The following is a 23,848-nucleotide window of genomic DNA, read 5'->3' as shown; positions in this document are numbered from 1 at the left end:
AAATTAATCTAGATATTGTACAGGGGCTTGAAAGGCAAGCCTGAAATTGTATTTTAATGTAGCTGAGTTCAAAAATAAAAGATCATCTAAGTGTTGCTGTGACAGAGGCTCCAGAAAATGCCTCACTCCTAACACCTCAGTCACACCAGCGAGCCTGTGTTGTCAAAAACATTACAGCGAAAACAAACCTTACGATATCATTAAGATGGCAAAATGACACACTCAGTTAACACCCATAGCCTGGGCAGGAAACAGCTATTAAGGCATATGACAAGGGACTGAGAAATTAGTATCCTGCAGTCCACTAAAGTGGATCCAGAAGAAAACATTGAGCCTGGAATCCTACACCATAGCCCCCACACCCAAAATACATTAGGACTCATTCTGTGCTTCTGGGCTTCTTTGTTTAGAGGAGTGGAGGGGAAAAATAAACCACCCACAAGTAAGTTGCTATATGCACTAGTTTATATTCATACCATGCACTCTCCACCAAGAAAATCAGGGATAATTTCTTTATCGATGTAATCCAGCAGTCCCCCAGGACCCTGGTAGTCATTTCCAGCATAAATAAGGAATTTCTTTCTAGTGTTGTCATCAATGAATGGACTAACCTACAAGCAAAAGAAAACAGAATACATCAGGCTCCCACATTTTTCTCAAGTCAATTTTGAAGTTTGATCACATTAAGTGTTACCATCCTTGTTATGTAAAGCTCACACTACAAAGAAGCTAAATTAACTGGCTATGTAAGCAAGTTCTTGGGTAGTGTTTTTTTAAAAAATCCATTTCAGGAATCCTATAGAAGATATTCTTCCAGATAGTAACGTTTCCTACTTACAGAGCCTTATCTCTAAAGCGCTTTTACAAACTACAAGTAACAGCGTACTGAGAATGCTGAGGAATACCTTGAATTACAAACATACCAGTGTCCAAAGAACTGGGAATACTCGAGGTGCTCTCAGGATAAGAAGTCGACCCAAAGTCTCAGGGTAATTAGCTTCAACCACCTCAATAATTCTTAGCAATGCTTTGACACCAGGTCTCCATAAATGTCGCATGTTCAAGCCTTCCAGATCTACTAGACAGGTCCAAGAGCTGAATATAAGACAAAAAAAGAAAGATTTTAATTGCATCAAAATTGTCCTTTCTTATACAAGTGTTCAAAATACTGAAATGTGCTGACCCCACTGCGTGTTTTGGTTTCTTCTGTTTTACCTCCTTCCTTTGCACTACCTGTAGACACCGAGTTTAAGGCCCTTAGAACAGAAATGTCTTAAGAGTGTGTGCCCAGTGCAGTTACAGAGTATGTGCAATGACCACTTACCACATCACGTGTATTCCCAACCAGACATTTCAGACTCCAGGTGAAGGTTAATATAGAGCCAAAAAAAGATCCTGTCAACAGCCAGCCTAAATGTTAAGCCATTGCTTTGACTAGGAAATCACTTAAATGGCCATGCTGCTGCTGTGAAGCAATTTATCATTCATGGTGCAGATTTCCTACTAAGACAGGACAGTAACAGTGCCATTACATGTCAAAAATAATTCTGTGGTCAGGGAGGGAAGCTTTTTCTATAGGAAGAGGTACGTTCTTAGTACTAGATGCTGAGCTTCTGCATATGCTTTAGTTATTTCCAAGTTCAGGTCTCACTCTGGGCACAAATTCAAGATTTACAGCTGTGCTGCACCAGCTAGCATCCATTAAATGATGCATAAGGCTTCTATGAAACAGCAAACCCTTCTTTGTTTCACTTTAAATGTTTAATATGTAGTCCTTCAGGATTACTTGTACACTTGAAGATCCAGTAGGCAGCACAATTTCAGTTACACACATGAAACCCATCTCTTGGATTTGACCTCCCACTGAGAGCTAGGACAGCAAGTTCTTTAACAGGGAAAACATAAGCAGACATACCACGCATCCCTGAACCCTTACACATTAAGGGAAGGAGCTAGAAATTGAACAGAGTCCAAGAAACCCTGTCTCTTTTCAGTGGAGTGACAGGACTCTTTTCAACCAGTCCTGCATTCACTCCACACCCTTAAATCTATTTTGCAGTTAACACTTTCATATGTGACCCCTGTGATGATTTAAAAATGGGATAGCAAGTCATTTTTGATTGAACTTCACATGAAGTCATGCCAGTACTTCGAAAACTAGACCCCAGGTTTCACAGCAGCCTCGTGACCTCACCTTGGATCAAGAGTTGAGTAATCACACATAACAAATGAAGAACACAAACTAGAACTGAGTGTGATAGACTATGGATGAAGGAGTGACATGAAAACAATACCTGAAACTACTGGAAAGGTTATCCACAATATTATCATGGCCTGATTTTTTTTTTTTTTTTGGCAGCCTGTACCACCATCTGTCTATAACCCCCGCCTGCCCCCCCCCCCCCCCCCCCCGAAACAGAAATGGGAGTTAGGCTGCACTGCTTTGCAGACATCCAACAGCAGAAGAGAGCAGAAGCATAACACCCCACACGCAGAACCATTAGGAGCATGGCACAGACTGCTGGAGCAGGTGTTGCATCTCCCTCAGGCTCAACCATGCAGACTCACTCTATCAGTAACTGGGGAGGCTTTCAGTTAACTGTAACTGTGCTTTTACCTGCATACCAGAGCGCCTACCCTCTCCTTGTTACATTTAATAAACTTTGCTCAGCAGCACCACCTTGCCTGATGTTCCCCACCCCACCCCCATGAAACCAGGTAATTTCCAAAGAGCAGATCCACTTGTAAGTTACCTTATTGGCCTGCCAAATACTTTCGTATTCTCCTCACATCGCCTCAGTCCTTCTTCATTTATTGAAAGAACCTATATAAGAAAACACGTTGTTCAGAGAAGGTAGTCTTAAACTCAGTAGATGGGACAAAGAAAAAATTCTTTATATCCTAAGACTAATTAAAACTACAAGCTCAAACCAGCATAAACTTTTCCACAGAATGAACTAGAAATCACTACATGTACCCCACTGGTGGATCTTGTTGAAAAATAAGTATACCTTTCCATAAAAGCAGAAAAATATAAACAAGAGCCTCCTGAAAACTGAGGCCCATGAGTGATACAGCCAAGAGGTCTCCCTATACTTCTGCCCTTTTAAGCACTGATTTCCTATTTATTCAGAAATGACAGCCCCTTTTTGAGTCACAGAACATAACCTTGAAACAGAACTAGGCCAAACAAAATTTATTATGTGCCTAGAAATGCCACTGGAGGAGAAAAAGTAAAATCCAGCCCCTGCTTCCAGTGGGCGGGCCATGACTATCATTACTAGGAGTCAAAAACCCACTATTGCAAATCTGGAACTCTGCCAGCTTTCTGCATGGAAACTGAGTAGGTTCACAATAGCACATTTACGTGATGCCTTTAGGAATGCAAAATTATAAGCAAGTACTTTTTCTCTAAAAAGTTATTCTCATCCTTGGAGTACAGGCTTAAAGTCTGAGCATGGCATTTTCTCTTCTGTAGAAACATTGACACTTAAGTTTGAAGCACTGCACAACTGCAGAAGAATCTGTGAAAATGCTAACCAATAACTACAGGAGTTGCCGAGAACTACGCCTTTCCGCCATCAGTTCGCAGTTGGAAAGAATGCAGAAGATCAGCTACCAGGAGCTTTCAGATGCATTCAAACCAAAAACAGACGGCCAGAGAGTATATCAAAATATCCAGAGTGATGAATGTTTTGGCAGAGGAAGAAATTTCTAAATGAGAAATATCACATTGTTAGCAGCTTGCTGGCTCCAAAAATACTTACGTAGCGAAGCAAGGCCTCTTCCCCAAGCGCTCGCACTAAGCCTTTGGTATCCATCTGTCCCAATCTCAGCACATACAGCGGGCGACCATCTGAATAATGAGAACAAATATGTCAATATAACACTTATTTTTACAGCAATAGACAATTTAAGTGAGCTAGTTTTTTGCTAAAAATCCAAATGGAAACAAGCCATGATCAGTTCAAACTCTGTTGTACAGCTGGAAGAGGGAGAACCTGGAGCAGATGGCAACATAAACTTCACCTTGTCCAGCTACACTGAAAGATTGCCTGTAAATGAACGGCTGAAGTTTAATGGAGACATCTTGACGCAAAAATAGCTCACCTATCTGCAAGGAAAGTTCAAAGGACTTCAACAAGTACGTCAGTACACACAGGATTTTGGTATACACGATTAAAGACAGAGGACTATAATTAGCTTCCAGGACAGCTAAGATGCAGGAAAAACTTCAGTCTGTTAACGTAACTGAAGAGTTGCAATGAGGGCTGTAAGCCTGCTGCACACATGATGCAATACTGCTCTGGATAACTTGCAACCACCCTGCTGGAAAAGTAGCTACACGGAGTTCTGGGAATTAGTGAAACAAAGTGTTAACCCAGAGACTTGCTTTCTGCAGTATTTGCTGGAGTCACACCTTCCAGCTCTGTCATTACATATTATGCAGAACTGGCACACAGCCTCACTTATGCAGGTTAAGCCTGGTGAGAACAGACTCTGTTCCAGAGATCAGCATCAGATGAACCCTCTGCATTCAAAGACTTGCTTTTCAGTCATCTTGCTGCATACTGAGGCATCCCAATACTGTCCAGGATACTGAGGCACTAAGCTTAACAACTGTGTTAGCTGCATTTGAGAATTAAAGCTTGCATTTCTGGCTCTTCGTAATAGGAGCTAGTTGTCTGAAACAGCTTCCAACCTCCTCCCAAAGCTGTGATGCATTTCTTAAACTTTGCTCCATCTATTCTGGTACACAAGCTACAGAATCACCAACTTATATAAAACTGAATATGCTAGGACAGAAAATCAAAATTAAAAGAAAAAAAAGAGCTTTCTACATAAACTTCCCTCCAACAACTGTGAAGACAGGTATCAAATTATCATCAAGTCCTTTGGGACACAAGGAATGAAACTGTCAAGATACGTTATTAACCAAAACAACTGAAACTGCAGAGTCAAGGCAAGTTATTTATTTGGCAAAGACACTACTCCCCATGCAAGTTCACAGTATTTTCTATTTTATCAGATGGTCTAAAAGAAAACGTTATTTTAACATCAGCACACAATTATCTTGGAATGTACTGCTTAGCTTTTTAAATACTAAACAAAAAGTATTATTAAGCTTCATAGCAGGTCTCCCTCCCTCACAGATGCACACGCATCCAAAACCAAACTAATAGCTTACTAACCCTGGTCCACCCAAATGACACATGATGAAAAGTCTCAGCTGACAGTGCTGTATTATCACTGTGTATCTCATTCCATCAAAGCTTTATGATTTGAAAACCCATTTGATTGAAGCATTCCTGCCAAAATAAAAGCCACTCAGATGTATAGAAAAATGTGCTAATTGCAAGCTAAAATACTAACTTTTATTTCTTTTGCACTAATAGCTCATTCTAGACAACATGCTTCATTAGCACTGCTGCCTTTGCCTTAGTACTAAAAGCTATACAGAATTCAGCCAGCTTAAGTTGGCACATTTAGCATATGTAGGAGGAAAAGAGCAGTACTAGAAAAGAGGTTTTAAAAAAAGAGCCTACCACTGTAAAATTTTAAATTACAGAGGACTGCTCAGTTTTGAAGTTCCGTTTCCATTATTGACAAACCCATGCTTTACTGGTGGGCATGCTGCAAAAGAGATCAAAGGAAATGGAGGGGAAAGGAGGGATGGCATAAAGTTCACCACAAGACTGAAGAATTGCTCAGAAAAACATTAAACAACTCTTTGATGCATTCTGTACCTTTCTACTCACTGGCAGGACCCAGTTATGTGCTACTGACAGAGGAAGTCTTTGCAAAGGACTGACGAGGAACAGACAAAGGGAGAACTTATTCATAGGTCTTTTTCCCCTACAATCTCTACAAACATGCTCATTTTGAGTTTTCTCATTTTGAGGCCTGTCAAACCCAAAGCAGCAGGGGAGAGCCCTTCAAGCTCTTCAGCTTTACAGTGATTAAATTTCTCCTGTGTCCTCCCTGTCTCCTGGCCACTACTGCTGACAGCATCCTGTCCCATTTCATACACTTCTTGTAACAGGAACAGCTAGCAGAAACAATGGTGCCTAGTGGGGAAAAGACTAAATCGGAACACAGATAGCTCACGGTAAGAGATCATTTCCTTATCTAGAGAGCCCAGCTTGCCTCAAGCAACAAATTCCAAAACATTTCATTCCTACGTATTAGTAACAAGATCAGTGCACGATAAAGCAAGCCGAGGGATAGGGGATCATGTCAGACAGTTGTCCGTGTTTTAAAGATCTGGCAGTTGCTCACCATACAAAGGGAATTCAGCCAAAGCTTCTTCCCTGCTTAAATAAACCTCCTCTATTTGATGTTTTTGCAACATCCCATTTACCTGGCATTACAATCAGCTTAAGTATTTATTTATGCCATCAGTAGATATACAACATCAGAAATAAATTGATTAGAAAGATATACTTATTTACAAACATCTTTTAATCACTGAAAGAACACTCAGCATTTGCATAACACCCTTCTAAGCATCTCGGAGCACTACAGAAGTGCAATTAATAACTTTTTTTGAGCTACTGGCAAAGCAGAGCTCTTTAGACTAGAGTTAAATAAGTCAGTGGTAGCCAGAAAGATTAGGACGTAGAAGTCTGCCTCCACCAACTCAGAGGCTGGCAACATCCATTTAAATGCATTTAGGACATAACTGAGAAGTTCTAGCCATTTTTCCAGTCATCTCTAGTTAACAGAAGAACAATTATCACTTCTAATTCAGAACATAAAAAGGCCATTCAATATCCACCCTACAGAGCATACCTTTGTCATGGTGATGCCAGCCTCCTGCATAGTAATCTTGGAGTACTTGAGGAGGGTTCCAGGTATCTAGAATATAGTCTACCTGGTGCTGCTTACGCCAGGTCAGTGATTGGCAAAGGATCTCTCTTGCTTTATCAATGTTGAAGTCCCGGGCACGCAGGAATCTTAAAATGTGCTCATCCTTTGGGATCTATTAAAAAAAAAAACAAACAAACAACCACCCAAACCCTAAACATTTTGTATTCAAAGTTTGAAACAAGAACTAAAAAACCAAAGGAAGCTGGAAAACACATAGCTCTGAACCCATGCAAGAGGATGTACGTCACACTGGAAGTTACTCAAGCAGATCAGTCTGTTTACAACAAAACCATCAGCCCTGTCAGGTACTGCAGCTACCTTCATATATGGGATACACATTTCATGAACTATAATGTAATCATTCACATCTGTATGGCCATGCTAAGTCGGTCCAATTTAAATGAATCTAAGGATGAAACGCAGACTGTATTTCACTGCTAAGTAAGAGGAAGCAGAGACATACATGCAAATCACAAGCCACTGCAAAACCCCAGCCTTGCTATCTGTGATTTAACTAGCCACATTGCTTCCCTTTCAGTACTGCACTTAGGGACATAAATTTGAGAATACAATGTTCCACCAAAACAGATGTAAAAGTAAGGTTATTGTAGAACCAGGCAGACTTATAAAAAACAGTGTTATTTCCCTGTGCTTGTTTACTGACATTCTGAAAGCCAGTCATGCTAATCATTTAAACACCTCAGCTGGCAAAGTCAGCTAGACAGTCACAATGAACTACTTCTGTTGCCACTGTACAGACTTAAATTAGGTTTTGGTCATGGAGGGCCACTTAACAGGAACCATTAGCCACAGAAGGTGTGGCATGATGTTTCACCAGGTACACCTTGTATAATACACATTCCAAGACAGAGTCACAAGAGACCAACAGTAACTTACTTTGCCTTTGTGTGTCTCCTGCAGCCACTGCCTCAGTCGAATGAGGCAGCTTTCCTGCATTGGTGTCAAGTCACCCAGATACCGCTTGATGTAGTCTGCATCTAGCTTGTCTAAAAGGAGATGTACATGTGATTACAGTGGTCCTCAACTGATCTAGTCAAAGTAGCAAGTGATCATCTATACCGATATCTGAAGCAGAGAAGCAGCTGCTCTATGTTCTGTACAGTCAGAATTGAATGAATGACAAGATGAGCAAGGTAACATACACAGCCATCTTAATGGTTAACCAAGATTTTCCTTCTGCAACTGAGAGAGGAGTAGACAGGCACATTTATAAAAACATTTTGCCAGTATACTCAGATTTGTCAATCCACAGCACCATAGGGCTTGCTTCTTCTGGAAATACTTAGAGAAGCTTTGATCTAAATGTCCCAGTTCAAGAATTTTCCTAAATTCCCTTACTAACAGGGGAAGACACAAAAGACGACTGCATCCAGGGAAGCTTCATCCCTTTCCTCCCTATTATTCCTACAGTTATACCCATCCCTGAATTTCAGGGCAAGAAGTAGGCCATTCATTTGCAACCTAATGAACAAAGTGAAAAGTTTTTCCACTCCTATCTGATCTTCATTTACTAAAAACATCGGCCTGTAACAGCCATCCAGGCTATCCCACATTACTGCATCGCAAGCCTGCACTTTAACATTGTGTGTTATCAAATGAAGAGCCAATGTGAAAATTTTCAGCTACCCATGAGAAGCAGCACAGTGCTGAAAGCTTCTACAGTGCAAAGAATCCCACTAAAACAAGTCAAACCACCATACCATCAGGCGTTCCTGCTGTGGGCTCCGAGGGGCTGCTTGAGGTGTTGAGGATCTCCTTATTGTTCAAGCCCTCCTTTGTGGCAGAGTCTGGTATATTAATAGCAGGTGAAACTGGTCGTCTTGTGTGGGACGTACTGCTCTCCAATTTACATGCAACAGGAGGAGTCCAGCGAGGAACAAAAGTTATTCCTTCCTCCTCCAGCTGCTTCAGGTAGTACTCTATTATTTCTTTTCCCTTCAAAAAGAAAAACTTGCTTCAGCTACTGAGACCACCCATTTAGACACAGAAAGGATTGGGCTGAAAACCCATTAAGTGGCCAGACCTCTCTAAAGATTCCATTTGAAAACACAGACCTACACACACATGCTGCCCCAAGCTAGAGTGAACAGTCAAGCTTTTTGAGCAGAGCAGCCTGTTACTTAGCAGCAACTACATTGTCTTTTGCTAACTTGGAGCCAGGCACCTCCTTCACAACTGCAAGCTTACCTTTTTAATATTGCTGGTGTATTGCTTCATTGCAATCTTTTCCACTGTGCTTTCAAAACCAAAAAAAGATTTTATATCCAGACTTGCTGACTGTTCAAAACAGGTCCAATCTTCATTGTCAGGATGAACCTGTTAGTTAAAAGGAGGTCACACAGCTTAGTTACCCACTTAAGTGGGGGTTCTTTTTCCCCCCTCACAACATTTGCAATGACTGTTTTACAGATTCACATAGTCAAAAACATTAAAGTGGAATTTGCAGTCTTTTTCTTCATTTGCAAAACATGGTTCAGAGAAGGTTACGCTGAAGAAAAAGGCTGAGAAGCCCTCCTACGGTCCCATGGCTAGCACAGCACATATTTTGCTTAACAAGGGGAGGAAGGAGAAATACTGGTGCACTAGCCAAAAGCCAAAGGACTAGCACATTTATACAATTAACAGTACCTCATTCTAGATACGGGCTGTGACTGTAGTGTATCTGTGGAACGGGGTAAAATACTCCACAATGAACTTGCTGCTGCTGCAGGTTAGACTGATAGACCAAGGCCAGCTAGCTTGAGGACTGCAGCAAATATAGCATAAGCATTTCCAAGCACAGCATAAGCATTTCCAAGCACTGCAGTCTAGACATGTTTTCAACAGACTTACTGTTGAATCTCCCTGTCCTTTCATAAATTCACTTATAAAATTATTAAGAATGAACTTCTAAAACCAATTTATTCTTGAATTAAAATTCTAGCTTTCTATTTACCTACTGATTTCTTGATCGAGTAGAGCAACAAATGTTTTGTACTATTTATAAACCACATGCATTTTTCTGTATAGCGTTTCCCATTTAAACAGAGCTTTCACAGAAAAATTGCAGGTGGAAAGGTATTTTTAAATGTGCCTTGAAAACTGCACAAATATAAAAATCAGGTAAGTGTCAAGCAGGTTTGAAATCCACTGACCTTTTAACCATGATTCTGTACACAACAGAAAATGTTATCACCTGCATGTAAAAAGAATGCTATGATACAAATAAAATAGGTTACATTGGCTAGCTTTGATCTGACCTTTAACATCGATTTGAAATTTTACTGCTACATGTGTATGCTGTCTTAGCCTATGAGCATTGGCTAAAGCCATTAAAAAAACCAACATGACCAGAGCATAGCAGCAAGCATGCCACCAAACTCCTCTGTATCAGAAAATGCCTGCACTGAAGACCAAGAACAATGGAAAGACTTAGGTTAAAACACAGCTGACTTGAACATTTGTCTGAGCTGAGCAGAAGGCAAATAAGCTACGCTGAACTCCCCTTTAACAGTTCTGTCAGGGTATCATAAGCCTCACCAAGTCCCACACTGCTATTACAGACCACAGATTTGCCTAAACAGAGCTGTCAAACAAAAAATTATGTTGTGTTCTGCTCTCTGAGAAGATGCTCAAGCAAGAGGGTGCCAAACTTGTTTCAGTTCTTCAAGCAAGTGTGTTACATTTAACACAAACAACAATTATCACTCATGGCGGAGTGTTGTTTTTTTTCTTGCAAGGCAAAAGCCAAGAACAACCCAACTTCTGTGACTCCTGAAATCTGAACACTAACTTAGCTCCATCTGTAGCACCACCAAGAGCCTGTTACTCACTGTGTAACAGCAGTGTTCATTAATAATGACTCTATTAGAGAAGGTTTCATTGTAGGCTTCTATATGCAAAGTCCTTTCTCGTCTGTTCAAAGAATTCTTCTGGACAAAGTAGACATAATCCACTCCTGCAATCTGAGGAAGATTACATAAACTCCGTTAAGATACAATATTCATGTGAAAGGATATCCAAAAGTATAAAACAGGCACTTTAGACCTAATCACCTTTTTCAATAGCCGTGGTGCATCTATATCCAGCTTACAGCGCCGTTCAATCACGTGGATAGCGTCATCCTCACTCTTGTATTCATTTACAGTGTCACTGGCCACAAACATAGGGATCAGAGGGCATGTAGGAAACCTTCTTTCATATGCCTATAAAGATAAAAAAAGAAAAACTGTCACCACAATTAATTCCCGAGGGTGTGCATAGGGTTCCTTCGTTTACATCACCAGCATATGGAGGGCACAGCACCCTTCATACCATTTGTAGAAGGGACTGAGCCTTCCTGGAGTCCACAGTATAGCTGAAAAAAGCCACAGCGCATTCCAAAGAATCCATTAATATGTTCCTAATATAGCCCTTTCCAGGTAAAACAATTTTTAAAACACATGAAATACCCCATATCTTCCCTCCCTCCAAAAAGGAAACTGGTCATTATCTACAATGACAACCCTCTTGTCAGCAGTAAAAGGAAAATAAGACCCTCTAGTTCTAAAATACCACAAGACAAAACAATTACGTGTTGGATTAAAAAAACCCACATGCTAATTATCGGTGTTTCTCCAAGCTGTCTAGAGGGTTTTCCATTACAGCTCCCAAAGGTCTAATAAAAACATTTCAAAACCTATTTCTTAAGCTAACAGAGCTCTCGAGCTCCTTGTGCACAGAATATTCATAGTGATTTCACTGCACAGTTTATCAGCTTACAGTTCTGTCCAACAACATACAGTAAGTCTTTCCAATATTCTGAGGCCATTTCATACTTCTGAAAATAAACTTTTTGCAAGAATGCAGAGCTAGCACTAGCTTTGATTCTGGTTAAAGAATATGTAAATAGTTAATCTCTTAAATACCTGACACACACGCAGAAGACTATTAAGTCAGACACACTCAGAAAAGGCAGGTAATCTGGGATCAGTAAAACAGGTAAGAGGAAAATAAGAGATATCCCCACTAGTAAACCTGTTGAATTTTATTTTTAGAACCACTGTGGCTGGAAAATACAAACACAACTTGTTTTTTTCTTTCCTTTTCTTTCACAGTCACCAGTATACCTCCACTTTTCTGTGGCTTTCTTCCTCATAGGGTAGCAGGAAACTAACTAATTCTTTTAGCTTTCTTTCCACATTCAGAATTCTTTCATTTTTGCTATTCTCAGAACCTAGTTGGCTTTGATGAAAAGGTAGCATTTGCAGGTGTTCCAATGCAGAAGGAAACTTCAGTAACACAAATTAAATCTGAGACTAGAACATGAAACAATTCTTTAAAAAAGCTAAAATATCCACTCTGTCCTTTCAGATGATTTTAACTGCTCTGAATATAGCTGGGTTGTAGCAGAGTAACAGCACCAACAGGGAGAGGGTGTGGAAGAAAATAAGCAGCAGCTGCTGAAAGTATGCAAGAATGGCTCTGGAAGAGAAGTCTCAGTCCTCCCCTTACAAGAATTAAAATACTCAGTTTGTTACCAGTGTTCAAACAGTTTGAATGCAGCATTATGGTGACAATGCTGCAATGCACTAAAAAACAGTGTCAGGTTTTTTGCCCTTGTGCATATTTTTAACCGTTTTTGCAGCACAGTTGTCCTGAGTTCATAAAGCTCCTCTGTAACATACTAGAAGTACAACCAGTGAGTACACACACTTTTTCAGATTTTTCATCTGTGCACAGCTGGTTTTGTTTAAATTAAGAAAAGAAATAATTTCTGGGTTCAGAGATGTGTGCACAATAGAATTGACAGAGCATTAGTGTTGTAGCACAATAGCAAGCAGTGCGGAAAAAAATCTGTCACAGCTCCAAAAGAATGGGAGGAGGGGTCCTATTAATATGGTATAAGAGGTTTCTTATTTCTTTTATGAGGCTCTTGTTCTGGACAGAAGGCTGTACATTTTACAGTTGCCCAAGAATATCTCAGCCCTTTCCCTGAATAAGGCTCAGCATTGTCTCTATATTAATCCTTATTTTAACTACATTGACTGTAGTTAAACGTTGTCCTAAGTCAGGAAGAAAAAAAAATGTCCAGAAGCAGCAGAATTGAGAAGTACTTCTGGTTTTCAGGTTTCTTCATTTATAGCTTTTATTTTATTTCAGGATCTTATGTTAGAACAACTATTTTCTAGACAGGAGAGAAGGGAAGTAGACATCTAACGTTTTTCTCACGGTTTTCAAGATATTTTTACTTTTGGATCACAATGGATTTTCCCCATCTGAGTAGCCTCCTCTATGCCAGGCCTTTGCAAGTCTCCTTCGTTGCACATATTGAGACATTTCTCATCTTAGTCCTCAGAATGCTTCCCATTTGCCCTGTAACACTTGCAAATTACAACATTACCTGCTCATAAGTGTTTACTGAACTGTGAGCAAAAAAAGTGGCCAAGAAGAATTTGTTGTTCTGAATTGGAAGACTGAATTGAATGCGTTCAATTTGGAAGAGAACAAAATAATTATCTGCCAGAAGTTGGCAAGCTCAATGCTTACAGCAATAAAGCACTTGAAGGTTTCAAAGAGATTAACAGCGACACAGGATTCTTTCTCCCTAAAGAACAGGCACATAGAGTATTGAAAACTGTTCAGAGTCAGTTTTATTGGGATCTTAAATTAGGCTGGTTTTATTTCTATATGTACCATTGCCAATACGTTCTTGTAACGCATCATTTCTCAGCACAGCCTTGTTTGAAGATAAAGTGATTATAGTAAACTGTAGCCACATCAAAATATTCCATCCAATTTAAGCATAGCCATGCCTTCCACATGGGGCAAACAGTTCTCTTCCACACTGCTGAGCAGGCAGGTAAAAGCTGCTAAAGGCTATAGGACACGAAGATCTCGCTTCGCCATGGGCCAAAGCAGCACAGGATAAAAACCCGTAATTTGTGGTACAACACAGCACATGCATCACCAAGACTGGAGCTATTACAAGAGCATGAAAATATTAAAGAAAGATCAAGCGCTACTTTCTTTTCTAATAATAGAATTGAATGGATTTTGTTGCGTTACAAGGTGTTTTGAACCAGAACTTTTGTCTCAAGTCCAGCTTTGCAGATCGGAAATAGCTGAACTGCATTATTCAATATTCCTTTAGCAGTCCGATAAAGCAGAGTATATTAGAAAATCTACACATTTTTCCTGCATGATAGGTGTCTCTTTACAAATAAAATCATTAGCTATTACACACCTTTGTCTCAAGATTTCAATTTTACTGTACAGATACAATCACAAAAGACAATTAGTTCCTTAAAAGCAAAGCAGCTGCAATAATCCTGATGGGCTCGATGCAAGACTGAAATGCTCTTGCTGTAGGACTAAATGCATCGTAAGAAAGATGTTGCAAGGACATTACTTAATTTTACCATTTTCTTTTGTCACATTTAAAAATACAGTGTGTGAAGATTCTGATAAGTAACAAGTAAAAAGCACAGGCGTGCTCATCCTCAAAATCTCTACAATTGGTGCTGGGCTTGACATGAAAAGCTGCAATGCCTCTTTGGCTAAGAGACATTTATGTACAGATCTTTCAAAAAAAGATTTTAAGCCTGCAATTCTGTTGTTCCCTAATAATGTACTTTTACAATTTCTCACCAGCCTCTGGAACATTTGTGTACTCCGATATATTAGAAGCTGGCATTGTGCATCAAGAAAAACACAGTATGGTGAAGCAGCTTGAACTTCAGATTTAACGGGCTCATTATATAAACCCTTAACTTTCTTAATGCATGTTAACAGTAAGAACACTGACAAGCGTAATTTCGACCAAAATAGCACTGTATTAAAGCTTCTTTTCCAACTGCTTCCCTTAGCAACTCATGTTCAGACTAGAGTCAAAATAACAGGATTTATTTTACTTTTATCTTTGCTAGTATTTCAGCTGTGTTTAAAGACATGAAAGCAATTCAAAAGGGACACTATTTTAAATCCACTGCAGTAATTTTCCATACCTGAGGGAATTACACTTGCTGCTGCTGCCCTTAGATTTTAGGATTTTAATATCAGCAGTAACAGGATCCTTTAAAAAAATACCACCTCCAGAATAGCACGTAGGTATGACCCCAACACAATTTTCCAGAGGACTAAAGACTGTTCTGGCTTTTTGCTTCTCAAACCATGCCTAGGGCTAATAAAATACCTTGATAATAGGTATGTGCTCACTCCTCAGTGGGGAAAGTCAGTCATTTATGCAAATAAATTACTCAGCTTCTCTGGCCAGATTAATGTATTCCCAGTCTCCTGCCTTAAAGGATAGGGATTGTTCAGTATTTCCATTAGATGACTCAAAACTAACTTCTATACTTAAAAAAAAGGAAAAAAGATTGGAAAAAACTTGCAAGTGATCTTACACTATGCTGTTATAGTAGCTGAATTCTCCAAACAGAACTTCCAACCTGGTGAAGTAAGTAGGAATTTCAGTCACCATTCAGAAAGTGAAGCATATTGAATGCTTTCTTAAGAGCTTAATTGCATGAAACAAGCTGGTTCATTTCTTTATGTTTTCTGTTCAGAACTGCTAGAACAGTAACCTTCTAAGGATAGCACAATGTTCTCCAAGGGCACCGCAAGAAAACACATGAAGAGATTCATCCTGCCAATGAAATCTAGTCCACTGCACTTTGTGTGCCACATACAAACTTTAATTTCTGCCTGCAATACCTGACCATGTTTGGGTACTAATCTGCAAGTGCATCCCACCAGCCACCATGCTTTCCTACTCACTTCCAGTATGTGGAATTTCTGAATTACTCATGAACACAGAAGGAACAAGAAGGGTCACTCAAGCAGGGTGCTGCCCTAGCATGACAGGCCGCATTCCAGCAGCTCGATCATCCCAGCGTATCGCTACATCCCCTTCCTCCCCCTGCATTAGAGCACTGTAGATCAATAGGAAAAACATCGACTCATGGGAGGCCAACCAAGAGGTTTCAAATTCTTGGCAGCTGCGTTTGGAAAGACAATTCTGGAGTGACTCTCACAAAGCAGAAAATATCTTCTCATCCCCCCTAAACTGCTGTTCATAGCTCTTTTCTATTCTCTTTATAATACATACATGTGTTAAAAAAACATTATACGCCTACAAAGAAGCATGCTATCTCAGTGCCAGTGTGCCTCATGGATGCCAGTTCACGTGTTAGTGATAAGCTCGGGGGGTGTGTGTGTGCGGTGTGTTGAAGAAAACAGATGGTCAGAGCGGATATACCTCAAAGAGCTCTAGAAATAGTTTTTTGGTAAGGTAGCCATGTAAACTGGACTGCAGCGTGGGAAAGAAAAAACATCTTTAATGTACAGGTAGGCAGCTCTTCGGAAAGGAGCATCCCTGTGAAGCCTGTTGGGGAAGGACAAGCAGTCTGTGACAGGACACCCTCACTGCTACAAGCCAGACCCCAGCTGCCCTGCAAGCAGCACAGTTAAACTTTGCTTTTTTGCAGTTACCCTCCCCCATCAATATGGCTCTCCACAGCAGCCCTGTTCAAAGCAGGCTTAAGTGGTTTTTTCTTCGCTGCGTTTTCACTTCATTAAATGTTCTCATTTACAAAGAGAGAAGTTATTTTCTTATTGCTGGGAGACAAAGGCTGCTTGGCAGTGCCTCAGTACGGAGAGCTGTCTCTCTGGAAAAGACCGAGGCAGCTGTAGTTACACAGGACTACCCGCGAGGCTGGTAGGCACCACAGACGGCCACCCAGCACTGACCGGGCAGGTTCAGACCTATGGCTGTGTATCACCTGACACAAATTTTCTATACCCATGCTTCTAGTCCTTGACAAATATGAGGTAGTTTAAACCACCTTATTTTTGACTTGTCTGTACATCTTGGCCTGGTCTATGCTATCAAGATATGACTAGTCCAATTTTCAAAGTACTGGGATGATAACCCACTGCACAACCGGTATTTGTAAAAGTGGGTATTAGATGCAAGAGACCTTCCCTACTACAATTCCTAACAGTGCAGAGAACACTATGACTTATTTTAAAAGGGGAAAAAAAGACAGTTTAAGGTTCCATTGCAATTTCTACTTTTAAAAGGTGTTTAAAAGGTTGGAATTAGAACTAGAACACAATATGCTCCTCCAAAGCTTTTCCAGCAAGATTCACCAGTGGTTGTTAACTTGCTGCCTATCACAGCATGACCAACAAAAGACGTTTGTGTAACAACTTAATCACTGAACTGGATTTAAGCAACCAGAAGGTACATCAGGTAATACGTTGTGTGGATGCCTTCCTTCTGTTTTAAAAAAATTACAATCCTTCACCTGAATGAGAGCCACTTCAAAGATTTTAAGAAACAAGACAAATTAAGTAGGCAGCGAGCATCTATTAAAAAGGAAGGCTCCGTGTTCCATCTTTTGTTAAAAAAACTAAATCCTGGTGCCATGCATTTGAATACACCTTCATTTTAATACTTTAATTTTGGAACAGGAAAACCCCTTCCACTCTATGAAGAGCAGAATTTCACTGAAGAGGAAAATCCAGCCTTTACAAACTGAGCTGTACTTCAGGAGGGTATGAATAGTAGAGAAGAACTGGCAGAACATTCAATCCGACAGCCATGCAGATGGCTCTGAGGGGACAGCTGCATTGTGTGGTGGGGTGTATGCCGGTAAATCTCTTAAAATGGGATCTTACTGACATTCACCTGGCAAATGCGAGTAGCCCCTTACCCTAAAGTACAGGCAAAAAAAATTAAAAAAAAAAATCGCACAACAACTCTTTCTCCCCATCACACTCTACTACACTGGCAACTGCATCCTGATCTTGTTTTACTTTGTCCCTCTCCTACCCTCCTTCTGTTACCAAGTCCAAAAGCATTTTACCCTGTTGTGGCACAAGTCAGGAACAAGATACATTGCCTTTACACTCTGCTCCCTGGTACAAGATGAAATTTGGCCTCAGGTATTAATGATGACCATTACATATACCGAAGACCAAATAAATAAACCTTCTATAAGTTACACAGAAAAATCAGTAAGACAAATCAGTATCAATAAGACAAGCATCCTGCTTCATCTTAGAGGCAAAAAAGTTCTTTTTTACTATGCAAGTGTAAAAAGTACTACTCACCTAAGACTTTCTGATGAAACAATCATTAGTGTATTAAGAGCACAAGCTTATAGCACTGGCAACAAGCAGTACTTGCACTATTCACACAGTCTACTAAAGTAAAGCATTTCCAAGCAATTGCCCAAAATGGCCCAACTGCTTCTACTTTGCGGGAATACATCCCAGCTTTAAAGCGCCACAATGATGCAGTTTGTCTAAAATTTTCACAAAGGGGGCTGTTAAAGTTTTATATAATTATGCAGCAAATCCTTGAACTACGACGACTTTTTATTTTTTGAAGTTCTAATTTTTTTGGTTGGTTTTTTTTATATAGACCACACAAACACATTATTACACAAATTATGAGACAAGTACTAACAAGAATCTACTCTGCACAGATTCTGTTCATGAATTGTAATTGAAGGCTAATTAATTTCTCAAACAGTGAGAGAAGCAAGCTTGAAAAACAACCTTGGATGTTCTTCAGTATGGTGAACAGAGCTTTCAGGTAGATTATCTGGGAAGAAAAGTTAGCAGTGGCTCAAGAACTTATTGCAGTATGATATTCAGATTCTTATAATGCCATATGTATGATATTGCACTGAAGTGGTGGTCAGATTTATAGCCCAGGTCTACACCTCATTCAGAAGATCAAGGATCCAGCTGATTATTCAAGAGAATAACACACCGAATCCGTTACAACCATATAGACATTATTGAATCCTGCACAGGTCTCGAAGTATTCCCTACCCACAGTTGTTAGACAACCTATGGTCTAACAGCCCAGACAACCTCACCAACGCTGAAGGTCACTAGAGAAACCACTTCATTAACATCACCAGGGCTTCACTTGATCTTGTTAGAGTATGAAGTGCTAAGATGACTTGCTGTTTACAGTATCCTTGTCTCTAGAAAATCATTTGAAAGCTAGTCAAGCCAGTAAATTGAGCTTTCTCAGCTCACCTCTCCTTTTGTAGAATGGAAATGAAATTCCTGAGAAACTCCCCCGGAAACCAGGAGTTGAGGGAAATGAAACCAACTATAAACATAGGCAGGCAAGAAAACTTTTCTTTCCCTGGCATTCACCAAAACCATTAAATTCTTGCCACTGACAGCTCCTCTGTCACTCAAGAGTTCTGCGCGGAAGTTTTTATTAGGTGTACAAAGAGCTTAATCCCTACTCCTTGTCTTCTTTTGATGCTCCTGCTTGTTTAAAGCAGTCCTCTTGATCTGATCAGGTTTCATTGAAAAGGATTTCAGACTCCACACTGCTATGAGTGACCCACTCATACCTTGCCAATGTCCACACAGAAAGAGGGACAATGAGAAGAGATTTATTCCAATACATTTAAATTCACCCCTTAACTATATAAAGCCTTAGGCTTCAATACTTTGTATGAGTAAGAGAGCAAGACTGTTCTGTCTGTTCCTACATTCAGCTGTATCAGAAGTCGACAGTACTTTGAAGTACCCAGTTATATTTCTTGCACATTTCAAATATACCCTACTCCTAGATGGTATGAACAGAGCTAATGAAAACCTGTTAAAGTCATCTTGTGGATCTCACCACAGAATAAACAATACCTATTTGTTCTACCAAAGAGGTTAACAGGCATGCCACATGCAAAGCAGGCACAGTAATTTGCTGCTCAAATCCTAGCAACACAGTGAGAAAGCTTCTGACCTTCACATCCATTCTGCCAATTCCTGAAACAGAACGTGGCTGAAAGCAACGAGGACATTGCCCACAACAAAATAACCCAGTATACAGATTCAACTGGCATTCAATAGCTACTTCGTAATGTTGTATGAAGGACTTTGATTCAATAAATTTAAAATCTCTGTGGAGTCAGGAAACAGCAGAGAAGCTATTCTTGTGCTGTTTCAAATAAGTTACTCTGAGGTCATAAAAATTTAGAGACAATTTTTTGTGTTTGCTTCTGGATCACCATCACTGCAAACAGCGCGCAACCACCAGTCACCCCCAACACGTATGAGATGTACACAGGGGAAGCAAAACCACCTTTCAGAACAGAGACCCTGTGGCTTTTGACAAGGAACAAAGCCCCGTCACACCTAAGGGGAAGTATCAATGCTTATCTCCAGGCCCACATACAGAGTCCAGGCTTCTTCACACCTATTTAATCTCTTTGAAGTCTTATGCAGTATAAAAGGCACAGCTAGCTTCATGTCAGATTTTAGGCACAGCAATAGTTTATACACGCTGCCAATCACAAAAATCATGAAATACCACTGAAACTGTATTATAAACATAACTGTACACTCAATATCTTGCAGCCAAAGTGCTGCTTATACAGCACATCACACACCACCCTGGATTTCTGACAACAGGACCGTTCATGTGGTAACACTGCTACAAAGCACTTATGTGAATGTAATAGCACAAACACACAAATACTGGCGTTTTTGTTCATCTCTTTAGTTCAGGCAGCATTTCCATGGTTACAGTGTTGATGACTATTGCTTTAAGTACATTCCAAATATAGACTAAATGCATAAAGAGCCCTAGCTACCCTGCAGGCTAGTTCTTTAGCTTTGGGTCCCTGTGAGGTGTAATGCACTCCCAAATCAGAATCATAGAATCATTTAGGTTGGAAAAGACCTTTACGATGATCAAGTGCAACCATTAACCCAGCACTGCCAAGCCCACCACTGAAAACTTAGCAAGCGCACTGTTCATTAGATCATCCAGGTCGTTTGTAAAAGCAGTCACTTAAACTGGACAGATCTTCAATCTGTTTCCTCACAGCATCTACAGCATACACTAAAACTTCAGTACCAGTTTCAAAAATCAGTTTGCCTTGCTTGTGCTTAAACTTCTTTCCCTTGATGCCACCATGCAGGGATGCCATCAAGAGTCCTACAGATATCAAAATTACTACACAAATCACCACCCTGAACTACATGCACTTTGGGATATTATCTGAGCTGTCAATCACAGGATACTGTTTGCAACAAGTATACCTCAAAGCAGCTGTTGCAGAGAGTATTCTGGAGAAATTCATGCTAAGTATGCATTGACCAGATAGGATTATGCATTAGTGTCACTTTCATTAACAGGATTTAGAACTAATTATCTTCTACTGCTATTAAAAGTTATAGACAACATCAAGCAACGTCAAGAAGTTAGTAACAATTTCTGGGAAAAAGTAGTCCATTTTCCTTGTAGTAATTTTAAAAGTTCACACACATTTCAGAATTTTAGCTTACATTCCCTGTGAATGTATGTGTGAACCAAGTGCTCAATTTTCTACTAGCATACAAACCAAAAATCAAAAGCATTTCACAGGCAACTTATTGAAAGGATGCTCTATTTAGATAGCACCTACAACTAAGTATCAGTACAACTCTAAGCTTATCCAAGGTAATACTTGATAACACATACTCATAAATCATTCTTGGTAAGTTTGAGTTATACTAAAAGAAAGCTCACCATATTTTCTTAAGACTGTGTAAAACCAAAAGCAAGGTAGGAGATAGAAGAAAGGCAAAAAGGAGGATCAAGGAGTTACTAGGGGACAGGAAGGTCTGAAGCAAACTTCCTCTGTATTGGAACATGAATATGTAAGGTACCGAGCTAGTGAATCTCAGCTTTGGTGTCCAGTGTTTTCAAGCATGAATAACGTTACTTTACTATTTTAATATTTCATTAAAATAATTTAGACCTTATAAATAAAGCAGGAGATGCAAAGCAGTCTATGAAGCAATCTTCCACATAAGTGGAATTTTACTGGTAATTCACTATTGAGTTATGCAACTGTGGCAACCAACTTACCAGACCAAGCAAAGAGCCTGTGCTTTCCTGCACTGGAAGGGATAGCCAGACAGAGAAGCCTCTATTCTCACAAGGGATGTGACCAGTCAAGCTGCCCACGTAGGCTCTTTCTATACAGATCACTACTTTATCCCCATCAGCGTACCCTTCCCTCATGGATATTATTCAATAGCTGGGCATTTTCATTTCAGAAGAGTGATCGCACAGGGAAGCTTTACTAGCAAAACGATAGTGGCCTGATTGTTGCATACAGCTGCATGTCATGAAACTGGAAGAGCACTGGCTCTTAACCACCCAAGAACCATTTTGTAATGTGCAGAGATGCAATCTTCTTCCAGATAAAAAGTAAACTCTTCAATGACTTAATGCAACTTTATTCATACTCCTGGTGGCAAGAGGTATACTGACTCAGGAGGCAAAACAGTTTTGGGATAAAGAACTTGACCTGAAGACAAGGGCTAACATTCCACCTTTTATCTGTAAAAGATGATCTTTAATGACCACAGGCATGTCTCAACAATACTTTAATTGGAAGAGTGGTTTCTGTAAAAGAGATACAAGTCATTTGTGGTTTGCTTAAATAAATTTGCACAGCTGGAACTGTGTAATATTTGATTCTTGCATGGGAGCCTGAATGAATGTCCCTCTTCAGAGAACAAATGAATGACCAGGCAGGGATTTGAGAAAGTGGATAGCCAGTGTAAGAGTATAGAGTTACACCTGCTTGCCTTCCAGATACCCACAAGAGGATCAATAATTCTTTTCCTCCCTTCAAGAAGGTCAGAGAGCCTAAAAGAGCCAAAAGCATACCGCCACTCCAGCGCTAAAGAGTGAGCAAGGCTAACTTCAACTGCAACCTCTGCACAATCTTGAGACATGAATCTCTAAACGAGAAGCTAGAATAGAGGAGTTGAGCAAGTTACACGCCTCCCTCATGGAAAAAAAAAAGATTAAGAACGGGAATCGCAAACATACTGAATGTAAATAAAATAATTCCAATCTTCCTTCCCTTTGGAGTAAGCTAGGAAAGCCTGATCACTCAGGTTAGGCTGGCTTGTGACTGGAAGACCAATATCAAATTGCTGCTTAGGAAAAAAAAAAAGCAACTCACATTACTCTGCTCTGGTCTATGTTGAAGGTGGAACACCAAGGACAGAATTTATAGCCGTGCTGCTATAAGTTGCTTCTCAGTGTATGCAGAGCTTAGCTGGCTCAGTGGGGGCAACAGCAATATCAGATTAACTTGCAATTCCACTTTAACTTGTATATATTACGCACATGTGCAAAACTATGTTCTACAGAGAAAATGAGTGTTTGCTCTGCCCATGTTCCAAGCAAGACAGATGGAAATCAGTTCTGGCCCAGAAGCCGCATAGCTCTAAGCACAGTGCCTTGTTTGACAGAACGTGCCCTGCAATTAGAGTCAACTTCAGTAGTTTCTAGGATAGGAAGCTTGGCTTCTGACCCCAATTGCACAGGACATGACTGTTTTGGCTCAAGGTCAAAGTACTATGGAGAAGAGGCTGACCTCCAAAAGAGCATCACAGTAAAGGCTGGCAACAGGCCAGTGAAAGCTTAAATGCTTGGAGACTGACCTGATTACTGAGGAATGTGAGCTATTATCAAGCACTTCCTATTTCTCTGCAACAATGGCAATACGTAAACCTTTACACAACACAGGAACATATCTTTCATTGAAATTTAAGATACGCATATCAGAATGACTATAAACCATAAAGGTTGCCTTCCCATTGCTTGTAAGTAACCACTACTTGTCTTATAGCAGCTGAACAGTGACAACTATGTTCTGCATTGCTAACAGGCATCTCAAGTGCACAGGATACTGTCACACTGAAAGCAGAATTTGGTACTTAGGTTCTCCATTCCTTTCCAGTGAACAAAACTGCAGGTCTGGTTCTTCTGCAGCCAGTTTTACTTTAAAATTCAGCTGCAATCCTACTATGTCCACTGAGGATCTATTTTTGGAATAGTTAAATATTCCTTACTGCTCTACTGTTCCATGCTTAAGTCTCACTTTTACAAGTCCTACAACTGGTATTTGTCACTTTTTTGGTCTTAGAATCACAGACACTTTAAATAAGCAGG

The 23,848-nt window shown here is 40.1% G+C and overlaps 1 protein-coding gene across 1 annotated transcript in view; it reads right to left on the bottom strand.

Annotated features, from left to right (window-relative positions):
* Positions 1-23,848, bottom strand: part of SEC14L1 (SEC14 like lipid binding 1) — a 41,995-nt gene that overhangs the window by 6,362 nt on the left and 11,785 nt on the right. The window contains exons 3-12 of the mRNA XM_055795204.1: positions 10,926-11,075; positions 10,704-10,835; positions 9,079-9,207; positions 8,592-8,826; positions 7,768-7,877; positions 6,793-6,982; positions 3,768-3,856; positions 2,754-2,824; positions 924-1,095; positions 477-611 (exon numbers count right to left, since the gene is read on the bottom strand). Coding sequence (XP_055651179.1) covers positions 477-611; positions 924-1,095; positions 2,754-2,824; positions 3,768-3,856; positions 6,793-6,982; positions 7,768-7,877; positions 8,592-8,826; positions 9,079-9,207; positions 10,704-10,835; positions 10,926-11,075 — 1,413 coding nt within the window. The remainder of the gene's footprint in view (positions 1-476; positions 612-923; positions 1,096-2,753; positions 2,825-3,767; positions 3,857-6,792; positions 6,983-7,767; positions 7,878-8,591; positions 8,827-9,078; positions 9,208-10,703; positions 10,836-10,925; positions 11,076-23,848) is intronic.

Source organism: Falco peregrinus, chromosome 2, assembly GCF_023634155.1.
Source record: "Falco peregrinus isolate bFalPer1 chromosome 2, bFalPer1.pri, whole genome shotgun sequence".
NCBI classification, from domain to species: Eukaryota; Metazoa; Chordata; class Aves; order Falconiformes; family Falconidae; genus Falco; species Falco peregrinus.
Note: the sequence above shows the minus strand (reverse complement) of the source record. Positions and strands in the feature narration are given on the sequence as shown.